This window comes from Oncorhynchus keta, chromosome 30 (genome assembly GCF_023373465.1).
Source record: "Oncorhynchus keta strain PuntledgeMale-10-30-2019 chromosome 30, Oket_V2, whole genome shotgun sequence".
In the NCBI taxonomy this organism is placed as follows: Eukaryota; Metazoa; Chordata; class Actinopteri; order Salmoniformes; family Salmonidae; genus Oncorhynchus; species Oncorhynchus keta.
Genome location: NC_068450.1, coordinates 27346062 through 27371852, shown reverse-complemented (window position 1 = coordinate 27371852; position 25791 = coordinate 27346062). Strand labels below are relative to the sequence as shown.

The window sequence follows — 25791 nt, the reverse complement described above, 5'->3', positions numbered from 1 at the left end:
AAGAAAGCTAATTCATAAAGGCAGTGATGTGTATAACGAAATTCAGATACCCTTAAAACTCTGCTATCCCTGTGGCATGTTATTCCGTGGCATGCTATCCCTGTGGCATGTTATCCCATGGCATGCTATCTTCGTGGCATGCTGTTCCAGTGGCATGCTGTTCCCGTGGAATGCTATCCCCGTTGCATGCTATCCCGTGGCATGCTATCACTGCCGCATGTTATCCCATGGCATGCTATCTTCGTGGCATGCTGTTCCTGTGGCATGCAATCCCTGTGGCATGCTATCCCGTGACATGCTATCCCTGTGATATACTATCCCCGTGGCATGCTATCCCTGTGGCATGCTATCCCCGTGACATGCTATCCCCGTGACATGCTATCCCCGTGACATGCTATCCTGTGGCATGCTATCACTGCCGCATGTTATCCCATGGCATGCTATCTTCGTGGCATGCTGTTCCTGTGGCATGCTATCCATGTGGCATGCTATCCCGAGACATGCTATCCCCGTGATATACTATCCCCGTGGCATGCTATCCCCGTGACATGCTATCCCCGTGGCATGCTATCCCGTGGAATGCTATCCCATGTATTTAGCTCCAGCTCTAGTGCTCCCATTGGCACATATTTCTCTCTTTCTTATGAACTTCACCAAATTTACATTTTCATTCCGGAACAGTGGACAAATTGATCTGGCACATAACATAAGGAACGCTTTAACATTTCAGACAAACCTATCAACTGGAGAATTGTTCAGTAAAGTCTCGCCCAAACAGAGCACAATAGATTTCAAGAGAGGAGAGCGAGTCACCCAAGTTTATGCAGAACCAGGCTCTGGGAGTCTATTAGCCAGGCTCTGGGAGTCTATGGGCCAGGCTCGTGGATTCTATGGGCCAGGCTCTCAGAGTCTATGGGCCAGGCTCGTGGAGTCTATGGGCCATGCTCTGGGAGTCTATGGGCAAGGCTCTGAAAGTCTATGGGCCAGGCTCTGGGAGTCTATGGGCCAGGCTCGTGGAGTCTATGGGCCATGCTCTGAGAGTCTATGGGCCATGCTCGTGGATTCTATGCAGGGCCAGGCTCTGGGAATCTATGGGCCAGGCTCTAGGTGTTTCTGCAGGGCCTGGCTCTGTGAGACTATTCAGGGCCAGGCCCTGGGTGTTTATGCATGGCTCGGTGAGTCTATGCAGGGCCATGCTCTGTGAGTCGATTCAGGGCCAGGCTCTGTGAGACTATTCAGGGTCAGGCTCTGGGTGTTTATGCATGGCTCTGGGAGTCTATGCAGGGCCAGGCTCTGAAAGTCTATTCAGGGCCAGGCTCTGGGAGTCTATGCAGGGCCAGGCTCTGAAAGTCTATGCAGGGCCAGGCTCTGGGTGTTTACGCAGGGTTCTCTGAGTCTATTCAGGGCCTGGCTCTTGGGAATACATGCGGAATTACAAGTACTTTGGTTCCTGAGTGTCTGAGGCTGACAGTTTGTTTTCTATCTACTGGGTGTCTGAGGCTAACAGTTTGTTGTATATCTACTGGGTGTCTGAGGCTGACAGTTTGTTTTCTATCTACTGGGTGTCTGAGGCTGGCAGTTTGTTATCTATCTACTGGATGTCTGAGGCTGACAGTTTGTTTTCTATCTACTGGGTGTCTGAGGCTGGCAGTTTGTTATCTATCTACTGGGTGTCTGAGGCTGACAGTTTGTTTTATGTCTACTGGGTGTTTGAGGCTGACAGTTTGTTTTATGTCTACTGGGTGTCTGAGGCTGACAGTTTGTTTTCTATCTACTGGGTGTCTGAGGCTGACAGTTTGTTTTCTATCTACTGGGTGTCTGAGGCTGGCAGTTTGTTTTCTATCTACTGGGTGTCTAAGGCTGGCAGTTTGTTTTCTATCTACTGGGTGTCTGAGGCTGACAGTTTGTTTTCTATCTCTCTCTTTCTCTGTAAGAACTTCCGGGTTGGAGCGAGCGGTCGCATCCGCATTTCGCTCCGCAGGTAGTATAACTTTTTCATTACATTTCATTACATTTCATTATAATACAACGGTTTGATTTGTCTAATCTTAGCAATCTCTTCTTAGCTAGCTACATAGCCGTCTTTGTATCAAAGATAATTGCGTAATTATCGTATTTCGTCGTCCTAACGTAGTCTTCACTGCTCTGCCCAGCAGCTAGCCAGCTAGCAAACGTCCACCGATTAGCAGCACTGTAGAAACTATTACACTCAACTGAACGACTTGATTAGTGTAGTGTTAGCTAGCTACATAGCTGTCTTTGCTGTCTTCGTATCCAAGATAATTGTGTAGTCTTAGAGTGATTATCTTAATTTACCGAGGTTAGCTAGCCAGCTATTTGTCGTCCTTAACGTAGGAGACACTGCTAGCTAGCCAACAGCTAGCCAACGTCTTCCGAATAGAACTCAACAACCCGGTCGCATTCCGCTTCGATCCACAGGTAGTATCACATTTTCATTTAATTTCATTACAGTACAACGGTTTGATTTGTTTGATCGTAGCTAGCTACATAGCCGTCTTTGTATCAAAGATAATTGTGTAGTCTAGAGTGATTTTCTAGGTTAGCTAGCCAGCTATTGTCGTTCTTTTAACGCAACGTAATGTAATCAACACTGCTAGCTAGCCAGCTAGCCCCCGAATAGCAGCACTGTAGAAACTATTACACTCAACGGAACGACTTGATTAGTGTAGTGTCAACAACGCAGCCACTGCCAGCTAGCCTACAAAGTCAACAACGCAGCCACTGCCAGCTAGCCTACTTCAGCAGTACTGTATCATTTTAATCATTTTAGTCAATAAGATTCTTGCTACGTAAGCTTAACTTTTGAACATTCGAGACGTGTAGTCCACTTGTCATTCCAATCTCCTTTGCATTAGCGTAGCCTCTTCTGTAGCCTGTCAACTATGTGTCTGTCTATCCCTGTTATCTCCTCTCTGCACAGACCATACAAACGCTCCACACCGCGTGGCCGCGGCCACCCTAATCTGGTGGTCCCAGCGCGCACGACCCACGTGGAGTTCCAGGTCTCCGGTAGCCTCTGGAACTGCCGATCTGCGGCCAACAAGGCAGAGTTCATCTCAGCCTATGCCTCCCTCCAGTCCCTCGACTTCTTGGCACTGACGGAAACATGGATCACCACAGATAACACTGCTACTCCTACTGCTCTCTCTTCGTCCGCCCATGTGTTCTCGCACACCCCGAGAGCTTCTGGTCAGCGGGGTGGTGGCACCGGGATCCTCATCTCTCCCAAGTGGTCATTCTCTCTTTCTCCCCTTACCCATCTGTCTATCGCCTCCTTTGAATTCCATGCTGTCACAGTTACCAGCCCTTTCAAGCTTAACATCCTTATCATTTATCGCCCTCCAGGTTCCCTCGGAGAGTTCATCAATGAGTTTGATGCCTTGATAAGCTCCTTTCCTGAGGACGGCTCACCTTTCACAGTTCTGGGCGACTTTAACCTCCCCACGTCTACCTTTGACTCATTCCTCTCTGCCTCCTTCTTTCCACTCCTCTCCTCTTTTGACCTCACCCTCTCACCTTCCCCCCCCTACTCACAAGGCAGGCAATACGCTCAACCTCATCTTTACTAGATGCTGTTCTTCCAGTAACCTCATTGCAACTCCCCTCCAAGTCTCCGACCACTACCTTGTATCCTTTTCCCTCTCGCTCTCATCCAACACTTCCCACACTGCCCCTACTCGGATGGTATTGCGCCGTCCCAACCTTCGCTCTCTCTCCCCCGCTACTCTCTCCTCTTCCATCCTATCATCTCTTCCCTCTGCTCAAACCTTCGCCAACCGATCTCCTGATTCTGCCTCCTCAACCCTCCTCTCCTCCCTTTCTGCATCCTTTGACTCTCTATGCCCCCTATCCTCCAGGCCGGCTCGGTCCTCCCCTCCCGCTCCGTGGCTCGACGACTCATTGCGAGCTCACAGAACAGGGCTCCGGGCAGCCGAGCGGAAATGGAGGAAAACTCGCCTCCCTGCGGACCTGGCATCCTTTCGCTCCCTCCTCTCTACATTTTCCTCTTCTGTCTCTGCTGCTAAAGCCACTTTCTACCACTCTAAATTCCAAGCTTCTGCCTCTAACCCTAGGAAGCTCTTTGCCACCTTCTCCTCCCTCCTGAATCCTCCTCCCCCTCCCCCCTCCTCCCTCTCTGCAGATGACTTCGTCAACCATTTTGAAAAGAAGGTCGACGACATCCGATCCTCGTTTGCTAAGTCAAACGACACCGCTGGTTCTGCTCACACTGCCCTACCCTGTGCTCTGACCTCTTTCTCCCCTCTCTCCAGATGAAATCTCGCGTCTTGTGACGGCCGGCCGCCCAACAACCTGCCCGCTTGACCCTATCCCCTCCTCTCTTCTCCAGACCATTTCCGGAGACCTTCTCCCTTACCTCACCTCGCTCATCAACTCATCCCTGACCGCTGGCTACGTCCCTTCCGTCTTCAAGAGAGCGAGAGTTGCACCCCTTCTGAAAAAACCTACACTCGATCCCTCCGATGTCAACAACTACAGACCAGTATCCCTTCTTTCTTATCTCTCCAAAACTCTTGAACGTGCCGTCCTTGGCCAGCTCTCCCGCTATCTCTCTCAGAATGACCTTCTTGATCCAAATCAGTCAGGTTTCAAGACTAGTCATTCAACTGAGACTGCTCTTCTCTGTATCACAGAGGCGCTCCGCACCGCTAAAGCTAACTCTCTCTCCTCTGCTCTCATCCTTCTAGACCTATCGGCTGCCTTCGATACTGTGAACCATCAGATCCTCCTCTCCACCCTCTCCGAGTTGGGCATCTCCGGCGCGGCCCACGCTTGGATTGCGTCCTACCTGACAGGTCGCTCCTACCAGGTGGCGTGGCGAGAATCTGTCTCCTCACCACGCGCTCTCACCACTGGTGTCCCCCAGGGCTCTGTTCTAGGCCCTCTCCTATTATCGCTATACACCAAGTCACTTGGCTCTGTCATAACCTCACATGGTCTCTCCTATCATTGCTATGCAGACGACACACAATTAATCTTCTCCTTTCCCCCTTCTGATGACCAGGTGGCGAATCGCATCTCTGCATGTCTGGCAGACATATCAGTGTGGATGACTTATCACCACCTCAAGCTGAACCTCGGCAAGACGGAGCTGCTCTTCCTCCCGGGGAAGGACTGCCCGTTCCATGATCTCGCCATCACGGTTGACAACTCCATTGTGTCCTCCTCCCAGAGCGCTAAGAACCTTGGCGTGATCCTGGACAACACCCTGTCGTTCTCAACTAACATCAAGGCGGTGGCCCGTTCCTGTAGGTTCATGCTCTACAACATCCGCAGAGTACGACCCTGCCTCACACAGGAAGCGGCGCAGGTCCTAATCCAGGCACTTGTCATCTCCCGTCTGGACTACTGCAACTCGCTGTTGGCTGGGCTCCCTGCCTGTGCCATTAAACCCCTACAACTCATCCAGAACGCCGCAGCCCGTCTGGTGTTCAACCTTCCCAAGTTCTCTCACGTCACCCCGCTCCTCCGCTCTCTCCACTGGCTTCCAGTTGAAGCTCGCATCCGCTACAAGACCATGGTGCTTGCCTACGGAGCTGTGAGGGGAACGGCACCTCAGTACCTCCAGGCTCTGATCAGGCCCTACACCCAAACAAGGGCACTGCGTTCATCCACCTCTGGCCTGCTCGCCTCCCTACCACTGAGGAAGTACAGTTCCCGCTTAGCCCAGTCAAAACTGTTCGCTGCTCTGGCCCCCCAATGGTGGAACAAACTCCCTCACGACGCCAGGACAGCGGAGTCAATCACCACCTTCCGGAGACACCTGAAACCCCACCTCTTTAAGGAATACCTAGGATAGGATAAGTAATCCTTCTCACCCCCCACCCCTTTTAAGATTTAGATGCACTATTGTAAAGTGACTGTTCCACTGGATGTCATAAGGTGAATGCACCAATTTGTAAGTCGCTCTGGTTAAGAGCGTCTGCTAAATGACTTAAATGTAAATGTAAATCTACTGGGTGTCTGAGGCTGACAGTTTGTTTTCTATCTACTGGGTGTCTGAGGCTGACAGTTTGTTTGAGGCTGACAAATATGTCCACCATTCCAACCCCAAACGTCTAGAAGAAATAGATTATTCGCAGTAACATATTATTTACAGTAATATATTATTTACAGTAGCATATTATTTGCAGTAACATTATTTACAGTAACATACTATTTACAGTAACATATTATTTGCAGTAACGTACTATTTATAGTAACATATTATTTGCAGTAACATTATTTACAGTAACATATTATTTTGGAACTCTGAAGGTTAGAAGGTTCTAATGACAAAAACACAAGGAAGTATTACCCTCATTACAGTCTACACCTGCTCACTCAGGTGTACTGTGATGGTTAAGTGACATCATTATATTTATGTGTGACAAGCATTACTTAGAGGTGTCATACAGGACTTGTTTTATGTCAAAATGGCCCCAATTCATGATTTTCATTCATAACATTTAGAGTGGAACTCAACTCTCTATCATAGCATATAATTTATTTATATGTAAATATAAATATTATGTTAATTCAGTGTGTGTGTGTGTGTGTGTGTGTGTGTGTGTGTGTGTGTGTGTGTGTGTGTGTGTGTGCCAGCATATCTGTTTTGTGAAAACATCTCTAAAAATAGGATGTTCATAATGAGGACAGTGCCTGTGGTGATCCACTACTTACTTGCTTGTCTGAGTTTTAGAAATCCTCACAAAAAAAAAGAAGATTCTCTCCACCCAGGGCAAATACAAGAGATGGATTCAAAAAAGGGAAGCACTCAGGGAAAGTACAGCACTGCCATAACGGAATGAAAATAATAATAATTATCTGTTTATTCCTCTATGCCTGATTCTGAAACATTTGTTCCACAATGATGCAAATGATATAACTTAATCAATTACTGACTATGTTTACTGAGGATTAACAAAAGGGACTATTACAGTATGCAAGCTGAATAGCTACTTTCCCCTCTTGTGGTTTTCCCACAAAATGTGATTGGGTCTCAGTCCTCTTTTCTCATAAATGACCAGCAACTAACAAATTATTTTAAAGCTGTTTTCACAAGCTTTATGGACTATTTGAAATACTTTGTGAAAACTAGTTTGATTTTTTAAATGTTTTCCAGTCCCTCAGTAATCTTATGATAATTGTTTCATTCACACAGTCAGGCTCAGTTCAGTAATTATAACCAATAGTAGGAACACTTGCAATAAAAAAAATCATAGCAGCACCTTGTAAATAAGAATTTGTTCTTAATAACTGACTTGTCTAGTTAAATAAAGGTAAAAAAAAAATATATATATATATTACCCAGCAAATCTGTCTACAGTACTGAGGTTGGTCCAACAGGAGAAATGGTGAGAAACCGCAGAGACAGGAACATGTCTAATTGTTCTCTCACTGTTCATCTCTGGGGTCAGCGCAAATTGTCTCGAATTAGCAACTGGGGTGAAACAAAGTCTTATATTCAGCTTTCATGTTCCGCACGTCACACTGATAACGGTATTCAGGAGCCCGAGAGTAATTGTGGAAGAAATGGCAATGCAGAAAGTCATTAAACAAGTTATTCTTATTACGAACTGAGTATAAGGACAGGAATCCCGTGCTGTACTTCCTCTGCCGAATCCATGAACTGACTTCTACAAAGTGAACATGCGGAGTAGACCTCTACCTATCAAAAATACATTTAATAAAGTTTGATGTCTACACTGAGTCCTGTAATCGAATAGAGAGAAATCTCCCTTTCTACTCAGCTCAAATCATGGGACAGGACAGGACGGTGTGAGTCTTGGCTGTGTACGGGCCATGAGACAGACAGAGAGCTTCAGATTATATACTTCCCAGGGAGTTCTGGGACTGGCAGTAAAGTGTACATTCGATTGGAAGCTATAAGAGAGTTTGTTTTCATGTCTAACCTTTCCAATGTGTTGTGTAAGTTCCAATGTGATGTGTAAGTGGAGACTATTGACCCTTCAACAAGGCCCTCTCCATTCCGTGCCATTAATCAGGACACATCCTCTCACTAGTATCTACCATGCCCATCGCATGGCACCGTCACCACCTTATTGACTGGCCCCTGGATTGTTGCGTAAGCTCACTTTGACCAGGCAGACAGGCAGTCAGGCAGGCAGACAGGCAGATAGACAGACAGACAGAAAGACAATCAGTAAGGTAGACAGGCGGACAGATAGACAGACAATCAGACAGACAGATAGACAAACAGACAGACAAACAGACGGGCGGGCGGACAGACGGGAAGCTCACAATGGAGCAGAGATTAACACCCTTCTAGTCGTCCCAGCTAATCATCAGCACACACTCGCCTTGCCTTGACCCCTGGCTCTCAGTCTCAGCTTTATACACCTCTGATCGCTGTCTGTCTCGGAGAATCAGCCAAAAAGACATTACCACATGTGATCTATAACCCCAGCATCAACAGAAGCATAGCTGCTGTAGATACTGATTACAATTCATAAACAGTGCCCGTAAGAATTCATAAACAGTGCCCAAAGATTTATTGTGGTTTATCAGAGGTGTACTCTTGTGAAGCTTTTAGGCATAATACATTTGATTTGATGATGAGTCAGAGAGTGGAATTACTGCCCAGTGTAGCATATGATTGTCAGTCAACGAAAATACTGACTGAAAGTGAAGGATGATATCGGCCTGCATTACAGATAAATGAGGAACTAAACATAACAGGGTGCATGGAAACAGTTGAATGATAATCAGGATGTTATCAGAGCCAGGTGAAGAGAGGCATGTCTGGAGAAACTTTGATCAAGGTACATTGGTTAACTTTGATTGCATTCGCAAATAGACTGCATGGCTAGCGTACGTAATGTGTCAGTGTGCATAGTTAAATAAAGGTTCAATAATAAATAAATAGGAACGAGTCCGTGTAAGTGTCAGATGTAACGTTACTGCCGTGTTCATAGAAATACATTAAAAAAACACACTAACAACAATGAGTTATTACAGTTAGTACTGTAGGCAACATGTGGACAAAATGTGTGTAGTTAAATGAAGAGGGTTTTGCTACTTTGAAACCTTCTAAAATGTGACTGTTCTAATGATTTATTTTAGAGTAGCTATAGGCATGCAGTGTCGTTTCATCTTCTTCAACATAGATAGTTTCCAATACTCTTTGTATACATTTGGTCTGCGTTTTTAATAACTATGATACGGTGATGGTCATATGTAACAGCAGTCCATAATCCATAACCCATCCATATTTGTGCTATCTACACTACTACACCTTATGACAGTGCTGGGGCCATCTCCGATATACAGTAGCTCTCACAACACATGTATGAAAAGTTGGGGCCATACCACAGCATGATTCCTAAACAAATCAATAAATTGATTTACAACTTTAAGAGAATGGCAATTTCATAATTAGAGTGTAAAAGTTGGGGACAACAGCAAATAGTAGCTGCCCTGTCCTCCTTCCTAGAATAAACTTTCCTAATAATGTATATAGAGACGTCAATAATACACACTTTATACAATACAAATATGACTTAAGCTACTTCCACATAAAGGGGTAACTAATAACGTACAATTATAATCGTACAGTACACTTACCATGTCCTGGTGGAGACGCCGGGTTCCAAAACCATGGTACGATGCTATATCCCCATGAGAGAAATCACATTTTCGACTTGTATCAAAACACAGTTAAGAAGTGAACAGTTTTTTTGTGACTACAATTTCAGTGATGTTCCCTGCTGACATTCACAAAACGAAAAAGTTGTCCATGTATCCTGAGCGCAGTCGGAAGTATGAGCGCAAACGTGAATGGCTGGACGGTTTCGTACGCGTGGGGCACCTCGCGCTGTTCTGTGGATGTAATGCTTGGAAAGCGAGACCTCGGTATTCCCAGCAAATTGCACCTTCAAGTCCCTCCTCTTTCGCTTGGTTGAGGAGGTAAAATCGGCTCGGTTTAAACGTGTTTGATGCAGGTATGGCAGGCTATAAATGGTGGTTCATTGTAAATTGAGTGACATTCATTGTAAATTGAATTGCTTGAACATGTGGATTTGCAAGGCAGATTCCCCGAGTAAATTGCTCTGTCATATCACTTTTTTATGATGATTTTGTATCTCTTAATGTTCAATTAAAATAGGTTAGGCCTACCATTAATCACTGTGATATGGACTGTTGGAAAAGCAACCATTATGTAAGATTTAACTAAGAATATGATGTATTCTCAAAATAGAACAGCCTTTGGCAAGATATTGTTTATTTACAGTACCAGTCAAAAGTTTGGACACATCTACTCATTCCAGTGTTTTTCTTCATTCTTACATTGTAGAAGAACAGTGAAGACATCAAACTATGAAATAACACATATGGAATCATGTAGTAACCAACAAAGTGTTAAAACAAAACAAAATATGTGTTATATTTGAGATTCTTCAAAGTAGCCACTATTTGCCTTGATGACAACTTTGCACAATCTTGGCAGTCTCTCAACCATCTTCATGACGTAGTCACCTGGAATACATTTCAATTAACAGGTGTGCCTTGTTAAAAGTTCATTTGTAGAATGTCTTTCCCTCTTCATGTGTTTGAGCCAATCAGGTGTGTTGTGACAAGATAGGGGTGGTATACAGGAGATAGCCATATTTGGTAAAAGACCAAGTCCGTATTATAGCTCATATAAGCAAAGAGAAACGACAGTCAATCATTATTTTAAGACATGAAGGTCCATTAATCCGGAAGATTTCAAGAACTTAAAAGAAAAATTCTAGTGCAGTTGCAAAAACCATCAAGTGCTATGATGGAACTAGCTCTCATAAGGACCGCCACAGGAAAGGAAGACCCAGAGTTACCTCTGCTGCAGAAAAGTTCATTAGATTTACCAGCCTCAGAAATTGCAGCCCAAATAAATGCTTTACAGAGTTCAAGTAACAGACACATCTCAACATCAACTGTTCATATGAGACTGTGTAAATCAGGCCTTCATGGTCAAATTGCTGCAAAGAAACCACTACTAAAGGACACAAATTATAAGAAGAGACTTGCTTAGTCCAAGAAACGCTAGCAATGGACATTAGACTGGTGGAAATCTGTCCTTTGGTCTAATGGGTCGAAATTTGCGATTTTTGGTTCCAACCGCCGTGTCTTTGTGAGACACAGAATAGGTGAACGGATGATCTCCACATTTGTGGTTCCCACCATGAAGCATGGAGGAGGAGGTGTGAAGGTGTGGGGGTGTTTTGCTGGTGACTGTCACGGCTTCTGCCGAAGTAAAAGCCTCTCCTTGTTCGGGTGGTGTTCGGTGGTCGACGTCGCCGGTCTTCTAGCCATCGCCGATCCATTTTTCATTTTCCATTTGTTTTGTCTCGTTTTCCCACACACCTGGTTCTCATTTCCCTCATTATGTGTTGTGTATTTAACCCTCTGTTCCCCCCCATGTCTTTGTGTGGTATTGTATATTGTAAGTGCTTGTGCACATTTTGTTTGAATGGTGAGTGTCGGGTTATTGTGCCCATACTTAGTATTTCTTATGCCGTTGGATTTACTATTAAACTGCTCCGGTTATTATCAAGTTCTGCTCAAGTTCTGCTCAAGTTCTGCTCTCCTGCGTTTGACTTCCCTGCCACCAGATATGGGAGTATGATGGGACGGCGGTGCGGTGCCAGGGTTTCCTGTTCCTTATACCTGAGCACCGTTTACCCTGCTCACTCGGAAAGGGAGAGGGTGTCCGTCCTCGTTTCGTGCCTCTCGGGGAGAACGACATATGGGGAAAAGGAGATACGGTGTTGGATGATTTTGAGGAGTTCACCCGCCGCTTCCGGGCAGTATTCGACCACCCATCCGAGGGTAGAGCGGCGTGTGAACGTCTATTCCACCTGCGGCAGGGGACGAGGAGCGCACAGGAGTTCGCTTTGGACTTTCGGACCCTGGCCGCCGGAACGGGATGGAAGGACAGGGCCCTGATCGACCATTATCGCTGCAGTTTGCGCGAGGACGAGCATCGAGAGTTGGCCAGTAGGGTTTCTGCCTGCCTGAAGAGGTTCTGTCTCGTGTACCATCTGTGGCCGCAGAGGTCACACTGCCGGTCAGTGCCGGGTTGGTTCCTCTGGGAGTCGAGGCAGCAGGCCGAGCACTCTGGTGTCACCTCAGGTGAGAATTCTCACCCAGAGCCCTCTGTTGCACAAATGTTTTTGTTTGTTAAGTTTCCTGAATTTTCCTTGCGTTCCCAGCATAAGGCACTCGTCGATTCAGGCACGGCTGGGAATTTTATAGACAGATCATTAGTCTTTAGTTCCTGTGGAAATTCCCTTCCCAGTTCACGCCTTAGATAGTCGACCATTAGGGTCAGGGTTGATTAGGGAGACAACCGCTCCTCTGGGCATGGTGACGCAGGGCTGTCACACGGAGAAAATCAGTCTCTTTCTCATTGACTCTCCTGCGTTTCCAGTGGTGCTAGGTCTACCCTGGTTAGCTTGTCATAACGCCACTATTTCACGGCAACGGAGCTCTCACGGGGTGGTTGTGAGAGTGCTCGGGGAGGTGCTTAGGGGTTTACATAGGTTCTACTATGGTGGAAAGTCCAGACCAGGTCTCCACCGTGCGCATTACCCCCGAGTATGCAAATTTGGCTCTAGCCTTCTCAAAATAGAAGGCGACTCAATCACCCTGTCGACCGGGAGATTGTGCGATAGATCTCCTGGTAGACACCGCAGATCGTGGCTATGGAAGCATATGTCTCAGAATCCCTGCGTCAGGGGTACATTCGGTCCTCCATTTCACCCGCCTCCTCGAGTTTCTTTTTTGTGAAGAAGGAGTGAGGTTTGCGCCTGTGTATTGACTATCGAGGCCTTAATCAGATATCTGTGGGGTACAGTTACCCGCTACCTCTAATCGCTACGGCGATTGAGTCAATGCAAGGGGCGCGCTTCTTCACCAAACTTGATCTCAGGAGTGCTTACAACCTGGTGCGTATCTGGGAGGGAGATGAGTGGAAGACGGCATTCAGTACGACCTCAGGGCATTATGAGGAGCTGGTCATGCCGTACAGGTTGATGAATGCTCCATCAGTCTTCCAAGAATTTGTAGACGGCTGAAATGCGGTCACTCTCCATCTCCACCCCCGAGGTGGAAATGTGAAACCCTAGGAAGGAGACGGACTGTTGAAAGAACAGGCTTTTCTCAGCCTTGGCGTACAGGTCATGCTCCAACAGTTGACCAAGCACCTTGCACACCAGGGACCTGCACGGGTAGGGTGTAGTGGTCTATATTGATGACATTCTGATATACTCCGCTACCGCATTTCCACCTCGGGGGTGGAGATGGAGAATGACCGCATTTCAGCTGTGTGTAATTGGCCAACTCCCACCACAGTAAAGGAGGTGCAGCGGTTTTAGGGTTTGCCAATTACTACCGGAGGTTTATCCGGTGTTTTGGTAGCGTCTCCCATTACCTCACTGCTGAAGGGAGGACCAGTGCGTTTGCATTGGTGGGGGAGGAGGACAGGGCTTTTGGTCACCTGAGGGCTCTGTTTACCTCAGCTCCCGTGCTGGCCCATCCTGATTCCTCTTTGGCATTCATGGAGGTAGACGCGTGCAAGGCTGGGATAGGAGCCGTGCTCTCTCAGCGCTCGGGCACGCCACCGAAGCTCCGCCCCTGTGCCTTCTTCTCGAGGAAGCTCAACCTGGTGGAGTGAAACTATGACGTGGGGGACCGGGAGCTGTTGGCTGTCGTCAAGGCTCTGAAGGTGTGGAGACATTGGCTTGAGGGGGCTAAATAACATTTTATCATCTGGACTGACCACCGCAATCTGGAGTACATCCGGGCGGCGAGGAGACTGAATGTGTATGTGTGTCCAATCTTTTGACGGATACTATAATTTCGTTTACTTGTTTACACTTCGACTCATCGTGACTGAAAAACCTGACTACAAATAATTCAAAGTAAACATTATTAATTACTGTTACACGTATGGATCTCCATGACAAATGTGAGATGTCATGCTGTGATCAGTGGAAGCTAAAATGAGTCTTCAACCAGTAGCCTAATTACAGAAGCTTAGTCATTAACTTGTGTAATGTACAACTTAACATACATTTTGGTATTTTGGTATTTTATTAGGATCCCCATCAGCTGTTGCGAAAGCAGCAGATACTCTTTCTGTGGTCTACACAAAACATGAATCATGACATAATACAGAACATTAATAAACAAGGACAGAACTACATCAATTTTAAAAAAATGACATTTCTGATTTCTGTTGACTCCAACATGGCGGATAAAAAAATCTTTCTGAGTGCTGTTCTCAGATTATTGCATGGTTTGATTTTTCCGTAAAGTTTTTTGAAATCTGACACAGAGGTTGCATTAAGGAGAGGTATAGCTATATTTCCATGTCTAACAATTGTATTTTCATCTACATTTATGATGAGTATTTCTGTAAAATGATGTGGCTCTGCAATATCACCGGATGTTTTTGGAACTAGTGAACGTAACGCGCCAATGTATACTGAGATGTTTTTTTTATATAAATATGAACTTTATCAAACAAAACATACATGTGTTGTGTAACATGAAATCTGATGAAGATCATCAAAGGTTAGTCATTAATTGTATCTCTATTTGTGCATTTTGTGACTCCTCTTTTTGGCTGGAAAAATGGCTGTGTTTTTCTGTGAGTTGGTGGTGACCTAACATAATCAATCGTTTGTGATGCTTTCGCTGTAAAGCCTATTTGAAATCGGACACTGTGGTGGGATTAACAACAAGATACCGTTAAAACGGTATAAGATACATGTATGTTTGAGGAATTTTAATGATGAGATTTCTGTTGTTTTGAATTTGGCTCCCTGCACTTTCACTGGCTGTTGTCATATCATCCCGTTAACGGGGTTGCAGCCCTAAGAAGTTTTAAGCAAAGGAGGTAACAAATAGTTTACATAAACATTACAAAGTCAACCAGAAACATGCCACATCATGAATGGGCTGTTACTGAATGGACCATTAGAAACTGATACCAACTGACACTTCTTCCTTCTAATTGATTGTTAGTCCTACTGAATGCACTTAGTGGTGAAAATTAGAGGAATTATCATGACACTTCTTTGATTGTACCACACTTAGTAATACATATTATACTCCATCAAGTACTTTGTCCATTTTTAGGCTAAGAGAGTACAGTTTAAAATGTTATCCTCTTACATTAAACTCATAAGCTCATAAGATTGAATGGTATGGTTCAAGGAAGCAGTCGATTCTACTATATATATATTTTTTTTTTATTTCACCTTTATTTAACCAGGTAGGCCAGTTGAGAACAAGTTCTCATTTGCAACTGCGACCTGACCAAGATAAAGCAAACCAGAGTTACACATGGAATAAACAAACATACAATCGATAATACAGTAGAAAAATATATATAGCATGTGCAGAGGTAGGATAAGAGAGGTAAGGCAATAAATAGGCCATGGTGGCAAAGTAATTACAAAATAGTGATTAAAAACTGGAATGCTAGGATGTGGTAGGATGTGCAGAAGATGAATGTGCAAGTTGACCTACGTTGACCTATGTAAACCTAAGGAGAGGAGACTTGTGAGGAGACTTGTGAGGAGACTTTCTCCTTCCTCTTTGTAATGTAATAGAATCCAACAGAGGAGGATGAGAATGTGCATCGCCACATTCAGAGGAGTACAGTAATCAGGTCCTATTCTATCACAGCAAAATCAAATGCAACACGTGAATTATGCAACAATGCATTTACATAGAGAGGCAGTTTTAGCAGCTGGGCAGCAAACATTTAGCTGTACCAAATGGAAAGCCTCTCTTTTTGCTTTTGACAAATTGTGATTACTTTTCAGATATGTGACTGCATAGATTCCACATTTCGGCAACAATTAGACCCAACCAAAAAAAAACAGATCAGATTCTGAAAACTAGAAAGGCCCCTGACATCTATACTTCTCTGAACATTGATTGGCACATAAAGCATGTCAATAAACATCATTATAGTATTTTTTTAACTAAATATCTTCCTCAACAAAACAACCTTGCTAATTCTAGCTGTCTGTTTAGGCTTATCTAACTAGAGATAGAAGACATATGCCGGTAGACATACTGTGGAAGTGGTATCGTATTAACTGTGGTTATGACTTTCGATTTGTGTGCTGGAAGACGAGACAGTTAGCTTTGATTGTCTGTTCTGAGGCCCACCCGCGCTCTCTCTCTCTCTCTCTCTCTGTCTTGCATGATGGCCATGATGCTGCATCCCTCATACTACGCCACCTCAACTCAACACATTAAAACTAACAGAAAAACATCAGTACAATGACAAATACGAATAGTTTACTTGAGATCAAAGTAAATATAATTGCAAAAAAAATGTTCACTTTAGAGTGGCCCATATACAATTTGGAAGCATGCTCCTTGCTCAACAATTCTAGGACCTAGTAAGAAACTCTTCACCCAACTATGCCCCCCAGCTAAATAATACCCTAAAAACTTAGAAAACTTCCCACCTATGGGTCCCTGGTTTCTGCTTCCTCACTCTGCTGTGGCATAGAGTGGAGATTGAACCAGCAGCATATCCCTGACTATTATAATAATTTCCCTGACTATTTCTACAGCAATATTAAATTAATCCATATCAAGGGAGAGTGGAACATTAATTGTACCGGTTCTTTGTCTCGTGTGACTAAATTCAGTACATTTTAAACCAAGAGACACTAAGAAGACATAAAAGAACAGAGTGAAGCCAGCTTTTCCAGCTGATGAAGAGGGCTGATTTATATTCAACCACAGCAATGACTAAAATACCTGACATTAAAGTGGAACTGACAGCGTTTTAGCAACATGAAATCTTATCAACATCTGTTCATATACACCCCCAGGAAGAATATGACACTTATTTAAACATTTTCTGACAAGCGAGCACTTAGATATGGTCATTTTCACATAAATTCTTGTTTGGGAATTACGTATACTCAGGCATTTGTGAAAATTCTATAGTAATATAGAGTGGGAAATGGGCTGTGCATTTGGCCAATTAATAGACACTGCAGTAAATAAAATCTAATAAAAACATATTTTCTTGTCCAAGACTGGAGTCTTCGCAGACCAGTGCACTACAGCCAATCAGAGCTACATTAGGCCTTTATACAAACAAACCATTTGCCACACGGGCCTGCAATCATTCAATTTGAACTGGACTGTGTGTTTACAGGCAGTTGCAACAGCGCAACTTTAGATCATTAGAACACATTCCCCAAAAGCCACAAAATACACCTAAATGGATTTCTGAAAATATGTAAATACCACGGGAGTCCTCTTACATTTGGGAATGGTAGAGTCCTATTGATCAAACAACCGTGCTTCTACAGTACATCTGCATTGCTTGCTGTTTGGGGTTTTAGGCTGGGTTTCTGTATACCACTTTGGGAAATATGCTGATGTAAAAAGTGCTTTATAAATAAATGTGATTGATTTGATTGAACCATGAAAAGGTAGGCACTCTCTCCCTCAGTTATGCACATAAACAACAACAAGATCAACAACTAACCAGCTAGCAAGAGCAAGATGAGCTAAAATCTAATGAAGGAACATTAGATACACAAGATCAACAACTAATGCTAGCCAGAGCAAGATCAGCTAAAATCTAATGAAGGAACATTAGAGACACAAGATCAACAACTAATGCTAGCCAGAGCAAGATCAGCTAAAATCTAATGAAGGAACATTAGAGACACAAGATCAACAACTAATGCTAGCCAGAGCAAGATCAGCTAAAATCTAATGAAGGAACATTAGATACACAAGATCAACAACTAATGCTAGCCAGAGCAAGATCGGCTAAAATCTAATGAAGGAACATTATATAAACACTCTAAAACTGTTTCAGCTAGTTGGCCATCAAAATTGAAATGATAATGATGGGCAATTGTAGCCTACTCATCTTTCTGCAGCTTGTCTGCCGATACATGCTTGTCCCAACCAAGCACCCATAGTTGGCTAGCTTGCTAGCTAGTTACTTCCAGAAACAAATGAGAGAACACCTCACTCTGACCATTTTACTTGCCGTAGCAAGTAGAATGTAACACAAGAGAAATGCTAACTGGATAACAGTTGTTCAAGTTTTTGCTAGCTAAGCAAATGACACCTGCATCTCTAGCTGTGTATAGCCACCAAAAAACAAAATGATGGGAAAATGTCAGTCACTCACCCACTTCTCCAATGGCATGACATGACATGACATCGTTAGGCTCCGTGTTTTTAGCTTGCTGCATAAATAGATGTGCTAGCCTATTAGCCACGTTATTACTGACTTGTGATCATTGCCCTTGCTAGTTTGATTGTATTGACATTCCCAGCCTTAGTTACATTCATCCGTTTTTGTCCAAAATATTGAGTCATTGAAACTGAAACAGTGCATCCCGAATGGAGGCAGAAAACAACGTACCAGACCAGATGTGATTTACAACCTGATTGCAATATTTTTGGACTACCAAGAAATGCATTGGTGAGTTATATTAGTCATGCATTGAACTGCATCTATTCTGCCAACAATGGAATGTTGAGCCTAATAGAACCAATTTTAAAAACCTCTTGTAAAGTTGGTTCTGTAGCATCAACTGGGAATTGTATATTCTTGACTGATATTATGATTGTCTGTTTCATATCTGCAGTAGTTAAAACGCTGTCAGTTCCACTTTAACATAGCAGGGTGATAAATATGATTATGCACATAGAAATAGACTGAATAGAATGAATCTATTTCTATGGTGAAGCGCTCAGTGTTCAACATCTGCAGCTGGTGGAGGCTCCCTGGGAAGTAAACCTTGCAGCATGTCAGTTAATATTCTGAATAATCCTACCATGAATTACTTAACAAAATACAATATGGCTGATTAGGCCTATACCTGGAATTATTACTGTAGCCTATGATTTCTGAACCTTTATATATCAGATACATTAGGTCATACCTGTGAAAGAATACTTCTAGTAAGTTATTTAAAAAAATAACAGTAACCTTTTATCATTCTCAAAAAAGCTGAGTTGACTTATCAGAGTAGATCTTGGTGAACGTGCAGGCAGATGGAGGAATTCAGATGTGAGGTCAATGTTTTTAGCACGACCTGCAGAGTTCTTTAACTACACCACGCAACATGGTCCAATGTGCCAGTAAATCAGCACCATCTACTGTTTCATTTGTTTTAAATTCCCACTGTCTTGGAGCTAGAATTGGGGTCAGTATACTCTCAAAAAAGAGTAACGGAGAGCAACATACAATACGGCAAACTAAATAAACAAGGAATTTGTGGTAAGTAAACGTGGGACGCCATTTTTATGCACCTGTTGCTGTATACTGACTCTGTGTAGAACACAATGTCCTGTCTCAATATCCACAGTCACAGTGCCCGTGTAAGCTTCTCTAAAACCCATTCTGCTGACACATATAGTCGACGCAATGATGGACACCAGCTGCGTGAGTAAAATCACCGGGGAAGACAAACCAGAAAAAAAGCCATATTGCAACCTATGTGTTGTGATACTTGCGTTGTTTGCTCTATAGCCTGTTAGTTCATATGTCTTGACACCGTGATATATAGGCCTAATGCCGAGACAATAAGAAGACACAGTGGCAGAATAAACACCTTTGTTTCATCACAAAACCGGAGAGCAACATCTGTCCGGTGGAGTCCACACAGCATGTTGCATGTAACAAACAGTTACATGAGCTACAGCATCATCAAGCAAGGTAATGTTTCCTACATCTTCAGACTACTACACATCTATTGATTTAGAACACTGGACTATTACCCAAGTCGCAATGAAAACAGGAGCTGCTTCCACTATTCCAGCACCATTTCATCTTCATCGTTTCAACATCGTCAAATCACCTAAGCTAAGTCTAACACGGGACAACTTAAAGATACCAAAAACAATTCAGTCCAATCAACGTAAGCGGAATATCATGTGGCTGTCCATGGTTCTGATTTCTGTGTGTTTGTGTGTGTGTGTATGCGTAAGTAGAAAATACATGTTGACTCACCCTACTGCCATCCTCCTCTCTTTCATGTTGACAAAATCACTCTGTCATACAGTGATAGAGTGTTTTTTTAAGTTCAATGGAACTGAGGGGCCTAGCCCGAACCATGAAAAACTGCCCGATACCATTATTCATCCTCCACCAAAATGTACAGTTGCCACTATACATTGGGGCAGGTAGCAATCTCCTGGCATCCGCCAAACCCAGATTAGTCTGTTGGACTGCCAGATGGTGAAGCGTGATTCATCACTACAGAGAACTGCTCCAGAGTCCAATGGCAGTGAACTTTACAGCCCTCCAGCTGAATCTTGGCATTGCGCATGGTCATCTTAGGCTTGTGTGCAGCTGCTCAGCCCTGGAAACCCATTTCATGAAGCTCCCGACGAACAGTTATTCTGCTGACGTTGCTTCCAGAGGCAGTTTGGAAACTCTGTAGTGAGTGTTGCACCCGAGGACAGGCGATATTTATGGGCTTCAGCACTCGCCGGTCCCGTTCTGTGAGCCTGTATGGTCTTTGCACTGAGCCATTGCCATCCACTAATTTGAAGAGGTGTCCACATACTTTTGGTGACATAGTGCACATTCAGCCTCTTGGAAAATGATGAAACATTATTTGATGTTGTTTTTGTTTGTTTTTTGTTCATGGCTTCCCTTGGCACCATCAATACAAGTCACTGCTGAAATGAGATTTGAGAAAGACTGACTTTTCCATTTGCTCCATTTGTTTGTTGATTCGAAAATAGAAATGACTTGTATTCTCTGGTAGTTATGCTAATTGTCATGCAGAACATTCATTATGAAACTTATGCATTGCATTGTATGAGCATAGTTACTGTATGTCTCCTGCCTTAACTACAGTTGAGTCTTCCTATATGGATCACATCTGCAGGGAGATTGGCTCACTCTAAGTGGTTACTTATTATAACTGCATTCAAGCAGAGTGCACTGCATTATACAATCTAGGATGATGAATAAGAGAAGAAGCAATCCCACCTCAGTAAGGACAATTGTAGCATTACTGAATTGACCACAGGTGGACTCCAATCAAGTTGTAGAAACATCTTAAGGATGAGCATTTGAAACAGGATGCTCAGTTTCGAGTCTCGTAGCAAAAGGTCTGAATACTTATGTAAATGTGATATTTTAGTTATTTATTTGTAATAAATTAGCAAACATTTCTTTGTCATTATGGGGTATTGTGTGTCGATTGATGAGCAAAGAAATTAACAAAAATACAGCTGTAACTTAAAACAAAATGTAGAAAAATCCTTTCCGAATGTACTGTAGATTAATGAAGTGAAACTTTATGGCATGACTAACCTTGCAGGAGGGCTAACAGTTAACATAGTGTCATTGTTCATCCGTGGGTAGTGATACATAACGATGTGACGCAACAGAATCAAGCGATGCACTGGATCCTAACTGCACCCTCTCAACTTCAATACACTAGACTCACAGTTCCAGAGGACTTCATGTGCTTTTAAATAAATCAAACAAAATTGCTGCCACAGAGAAAACATACAAGAAAAAGTAGTGAATAGACACCAGGGTTACAGGAGGGTTCATGAGAACACTTTATATAATAATAGGACAATGTTAGACCACTAGTAAATCAATGCTCTCTTACTGCTCCTCTGTCTGTCAGACACAATTGATTTAGTGAAGTCACATAACTGTAGTACACTGATTCATCACCTGGAACAACCTGGTGTATGCCTGAATGAAGGACAATACCAGCTGACCAATGGGCTATGTGCCTTTGTGTGTCTATAAATTATATTTGACTCCATTTCGATGAAGCAGAGTGAGTGCACCATTGAGGCTATGTATGTAGCACGAATACTTGCTGGAGTTGTTATTAATGACCTTGGTAAATATTGAAAAGTCTTTGAATGTTTGAGAATGGATACTTCTGGACTTTGGCAATGTGCTTTGAAGTCTCAGTCTTAGACTGTTCAAGACAAAAAGGAGCGAGAGAGGATGGAGATTTGTTTTCTCCATTTATTTAAAGGCCCAGTGCAGAAGAAAATGTAGTTTTTCCTATTAGAGTAGGGTACTTAATTGTTACCCAGAAATGATTTGATATTGATTTAAAAATGGCTGCATTGTGCCTTTAACCAAAACGCATTGTACAAGGACACAGCTGAAGAAGTCAATCCATTCCTCATAATGTCTAGTCTAGTCATTCACAAATATGAAAAAGAAAGGATGCTTCTTTTGTTGTTGGACAGGAAGTGGTAGTGTTACATAGTGGATTCTCTATGAGATCACTTGTTGAACAGGAAGTGGTAGTGTTACATAGTGGGTCCTCTATGAGATCACTTGTTGAACAGGAAGTGGTAGTGTTACATAGTGGATTCTCTATGAGATCACTTGGTGAACAGAAAGTGGTAGAGTTACATAGTGGATTCTCTATGAGATCACTTGTTGAACAGGAAGTGGTAGTGTTACATAGTGGGTCCTCTATGAGATCACTTGTTGAACAGGAAGTGGTAGTGTTACATTGTGGATTCTCTATGAGATCACTAATGTGACCTCTCTACCACTCCTGTTCCTGGAGCTAAACAGGTTCCTATTTACACATCATTATTTATTGGAGAATTTTCAGTAAAAGCTAACGTATGCCTCTTGTCTAGTCTGTTCCCATTGTATGAACTATGTCCAGCTCCATAGTATATTCCTCCCATCCCTTTGAGAGATATGCCCGGGTTGGATATTGAATTGTACTACGGCTCACTGCCACGCAGTTAATGGCATAACTAACCCAAAACTGGTTTTGTCAAAGGTTACAAAGTTGCCTTAGGAGATTATTAAACCTCACTATATTTTGAGTCCAAAAATTAATAAAATAACGAATGGCAAATGTGAACAATTCTCCAGTCAATGAAGTGCATTGACCTTTATGCCATAGCCTCTTAATGAGTTTTTATATTCCACTGTATGCAATCTACTGTATGTTTGTAAAGGAGCAGCATCATATATTTGTTGTTATACTGTGTTGAGTCTCTAGTGCGGAACGGGGTTCTCCAGACCAGCTGTAAACAGGCTGACATGCAGGAGTGATCAGGCCTTACCGCCTTCAAACATTCATGGGAGGAGAGGCATCATGCAGGCAGGGAGGGAGGGAGGGCAGTTCAGACACTGGGTCCAAGCTCCTGCAGCCCAGACACCAGGCCTAAGCTCCTGCAGCCCAGACACCAGGCCTAAGCTCCTGCAGCCCAGACACCAGGCCTAAGCTCCTGCAGCCCAGACACCAGGCCTAAGCTCCTGCAGTTCAGACACTGGGTCCAAGCTCCTGCAGCCCAGACACCAGGCCTAAGCTCCTGCAGCCCAGACACCAGGCCTAAGCTCCTGCAGTTCAGACACCAGGCCTAAGCTCCTGCAGTTCAGACACCAGGCCTAAGCTCCTGCAGCCCAGACACCAGGCCTAAGCTCCTGCAGCCCAGACACCAGGCCTAAGCTCCTGCAGCCCAGACACCAGGCCTAAGCTCCTGCAGCCCAGACTCCAGGCCTAAGCTCCTGCAGCCCAGACTCCAGGCCTAAGCTCCTGCAGCCCAAACAACAGAACTGAAGCTCATGCAGCCCAGACTCCAGGCCTAAGCTCCTGCAGCCCAGACTCCAGGCCTAAGCTCCTGCAGCCCAGACACCAGGCCTAAGCTCCTGCAGCCCAGACTCCAGGCCTAAGCTCCTGCAGCCCAGACTCTAGGCCTAAGCTCCTGCAGCCCAGACTCCAGGCCTAAGCTCCTGCAGCCCAAACAACAGGCCTAAGCTCCTGCAGCCCAGACTCCAGGCCTTAGCTCCTGCAGCCCAGACTCCAGGCCTAAGCTCCTGCAGCCCAGACTCCAGGCCTAAGCTCCTGCAGCCCAGACTCCAGGCCTAAGCTCCTGCAGCCCAGACTCTAGGCCTAAGCTCCTGCAGCCCAGACTCCAGGCCTAAGCTCCTGCAGCCCAAACAACAGGCCCAGGATCCTGTTGACCCACTGCAACCTTGCAGAAAACGAGAAAGGACTAATAGTTGCTTAAAACAGGAATTTATATATTTATTTGTTTTGACAAAGTGTCTACGACGGTGGGAGAAGGGTTTTTAAAGGACTGCGTGATGCTACTTATGTCAACAGTGTCCGACGATTGCTTTCAGCTCAGGCATAAGGAATCAGGTTGTCTGAAGACGACCCAATTTGTCTTCTTCTGATGATAGATACCACTCTGTGCCTCGGCGTGAAGAGAGAGAGAGCAGAATACATGACTCCCAGACATAATGTATCAGGCCCAGAGGTGTATTTTCCACGTTACTCATTCAGTAATCCACCTGTCAACTCTGTCCACCCACACTTGTGCCCTAATTTAGGAAACAACCCTTAACGTTGTTTGGAATGTGGATGCTGCTCACTAAATGGCCAACAAATCTTTCCATTAACTTCAATGTACAAAGGCTCCTTTTCTTACTCTGACATTACTTTTTTAAACTCCTCCATGCAATTTTGACCACCACTATTTCAAGTGGATTGGGTTACAAAAATTACACGCCTCACTTTTGCTTTTCTTTAGTTTTTCCAGTTATACAAATATTTTCGTACTTAGAGGCAATCATTTTCTATGAACTGCAGGAGGAACATATTGGAGTTTGACATGGACCAGAAGTTGACATGCACCTGAGACAGTTGACTGAGTATTGGCAGAAGAGGGCCATTCAATTTAATGTATTGTTACAGTATAGTACTCTTTCAAATCTGGTTTCTCTTGTTACACTGCGGAAGTTATCATTTTCATAAAACATTTTGATAACTTATTTTCTACCCTTGAATTCTTTGTCAATACCATCTGTGCAGTGTAAGTGGTTGGAAAATACATTTGAAACGTGACATTTATAACTTTTCCATTTCGAGAAAGCTGATTGAGAACATTGGTGACTCAGAGCAGAGTTGCTTCCTCATGAATCCTTCCTGATTCCTCCTCCCTCACTTTCCACTGTTATGCGCCTGGCATCAGCACTTTGTAACACATTAAAACAAGTGAATTATACTTTATTTATCAAAAGAGTGTAAATGATACATTTAAGGGAAATCACAAGTTTTCTGGGCACCATGAGGGAGACAAATGAGTCAAATAATCACTGCAAACAATGTAAATGTTACCTAAAGTTTGCTGTAATGTACTGACATAATGAAGTTAAAATGACTTGTTTTCAGTTAATCCCACTCACCAAGAAAATGCATGTACTTGTTGTGAGTGTATTTAGCTCACCAAGAAAATGCATGTACTTGTTGTGAGTGTATTTAGCTCACCAAGAAAATGCATGTACTTGTTGTGAGTGTATTTAGCTCACCAAGAAAATGCATGTACTTGTTGTGAGTGTATTTAGCTCACCAAGAAAATGCATGTACTTGTTGTGAGTGTATTTAGCTCACCAAGAAAATGCATGTACTTGTTGTGAGTGTATTTAGCTTACCAAGAAAATGCATCCAGATACCTTTTTATTGTTTTAAGATATTCTAAATTGTTTCAATACTTTTTTTAGGTTAAAGTCAGCAGATATCTCGGTAAGATGTCTTTTGAATGCAGTGCTGTCACATATGTGTTGATTTATTTCAGGGTGACTTCATATTCTTTTCCCATAACTCCCTTGCAAATGCATGTCCAGTTTCACTGAAACGTTCTAGGTACAGCGCCTTTCTTCAGGGGAAACAGCAACAGCTCATCCCCTGAGTACTGGTCTCATCCCCACCAGGACTACCATTATACCACAGCCTC

General features: G+C 43.7%; 1 protein-coding gene across 4 annotated transcripts in view; it reads right to left on the bottom strand.

Moving 5' to 3' along the window:
* htr4 (5-hydroxytryptamine receptor 4) overlaps positions 1 to 18398 on the bottom strand; it is a 137811-nt gene extending 119413 nt beyond the window's left edge. For 3 of the 4 annotated variants that reach the window (XM_052488094.1, XM_052488092.1, XM_035744092.2), the window contains exon 1: positions 9607 to 9857. Coding sequence is in view for 1 of the 4 variants with exons in the window: in XM_052488093.1 (XP_052344053.1) it covers positions 18215 to 18278 (64 nt within the window). In the remaining 3 variants the exon portion in view is untranslated. Of the gene's footprint in view, positions 1 to 9606; positions 9858 to 18214 lie in introns of those variants that run through there. The other variant, XM_052488093.1, reaches the window with a different exon arrangement.
* Positions 18399 to 25791: the final 7393 nt, after the last annotated feature.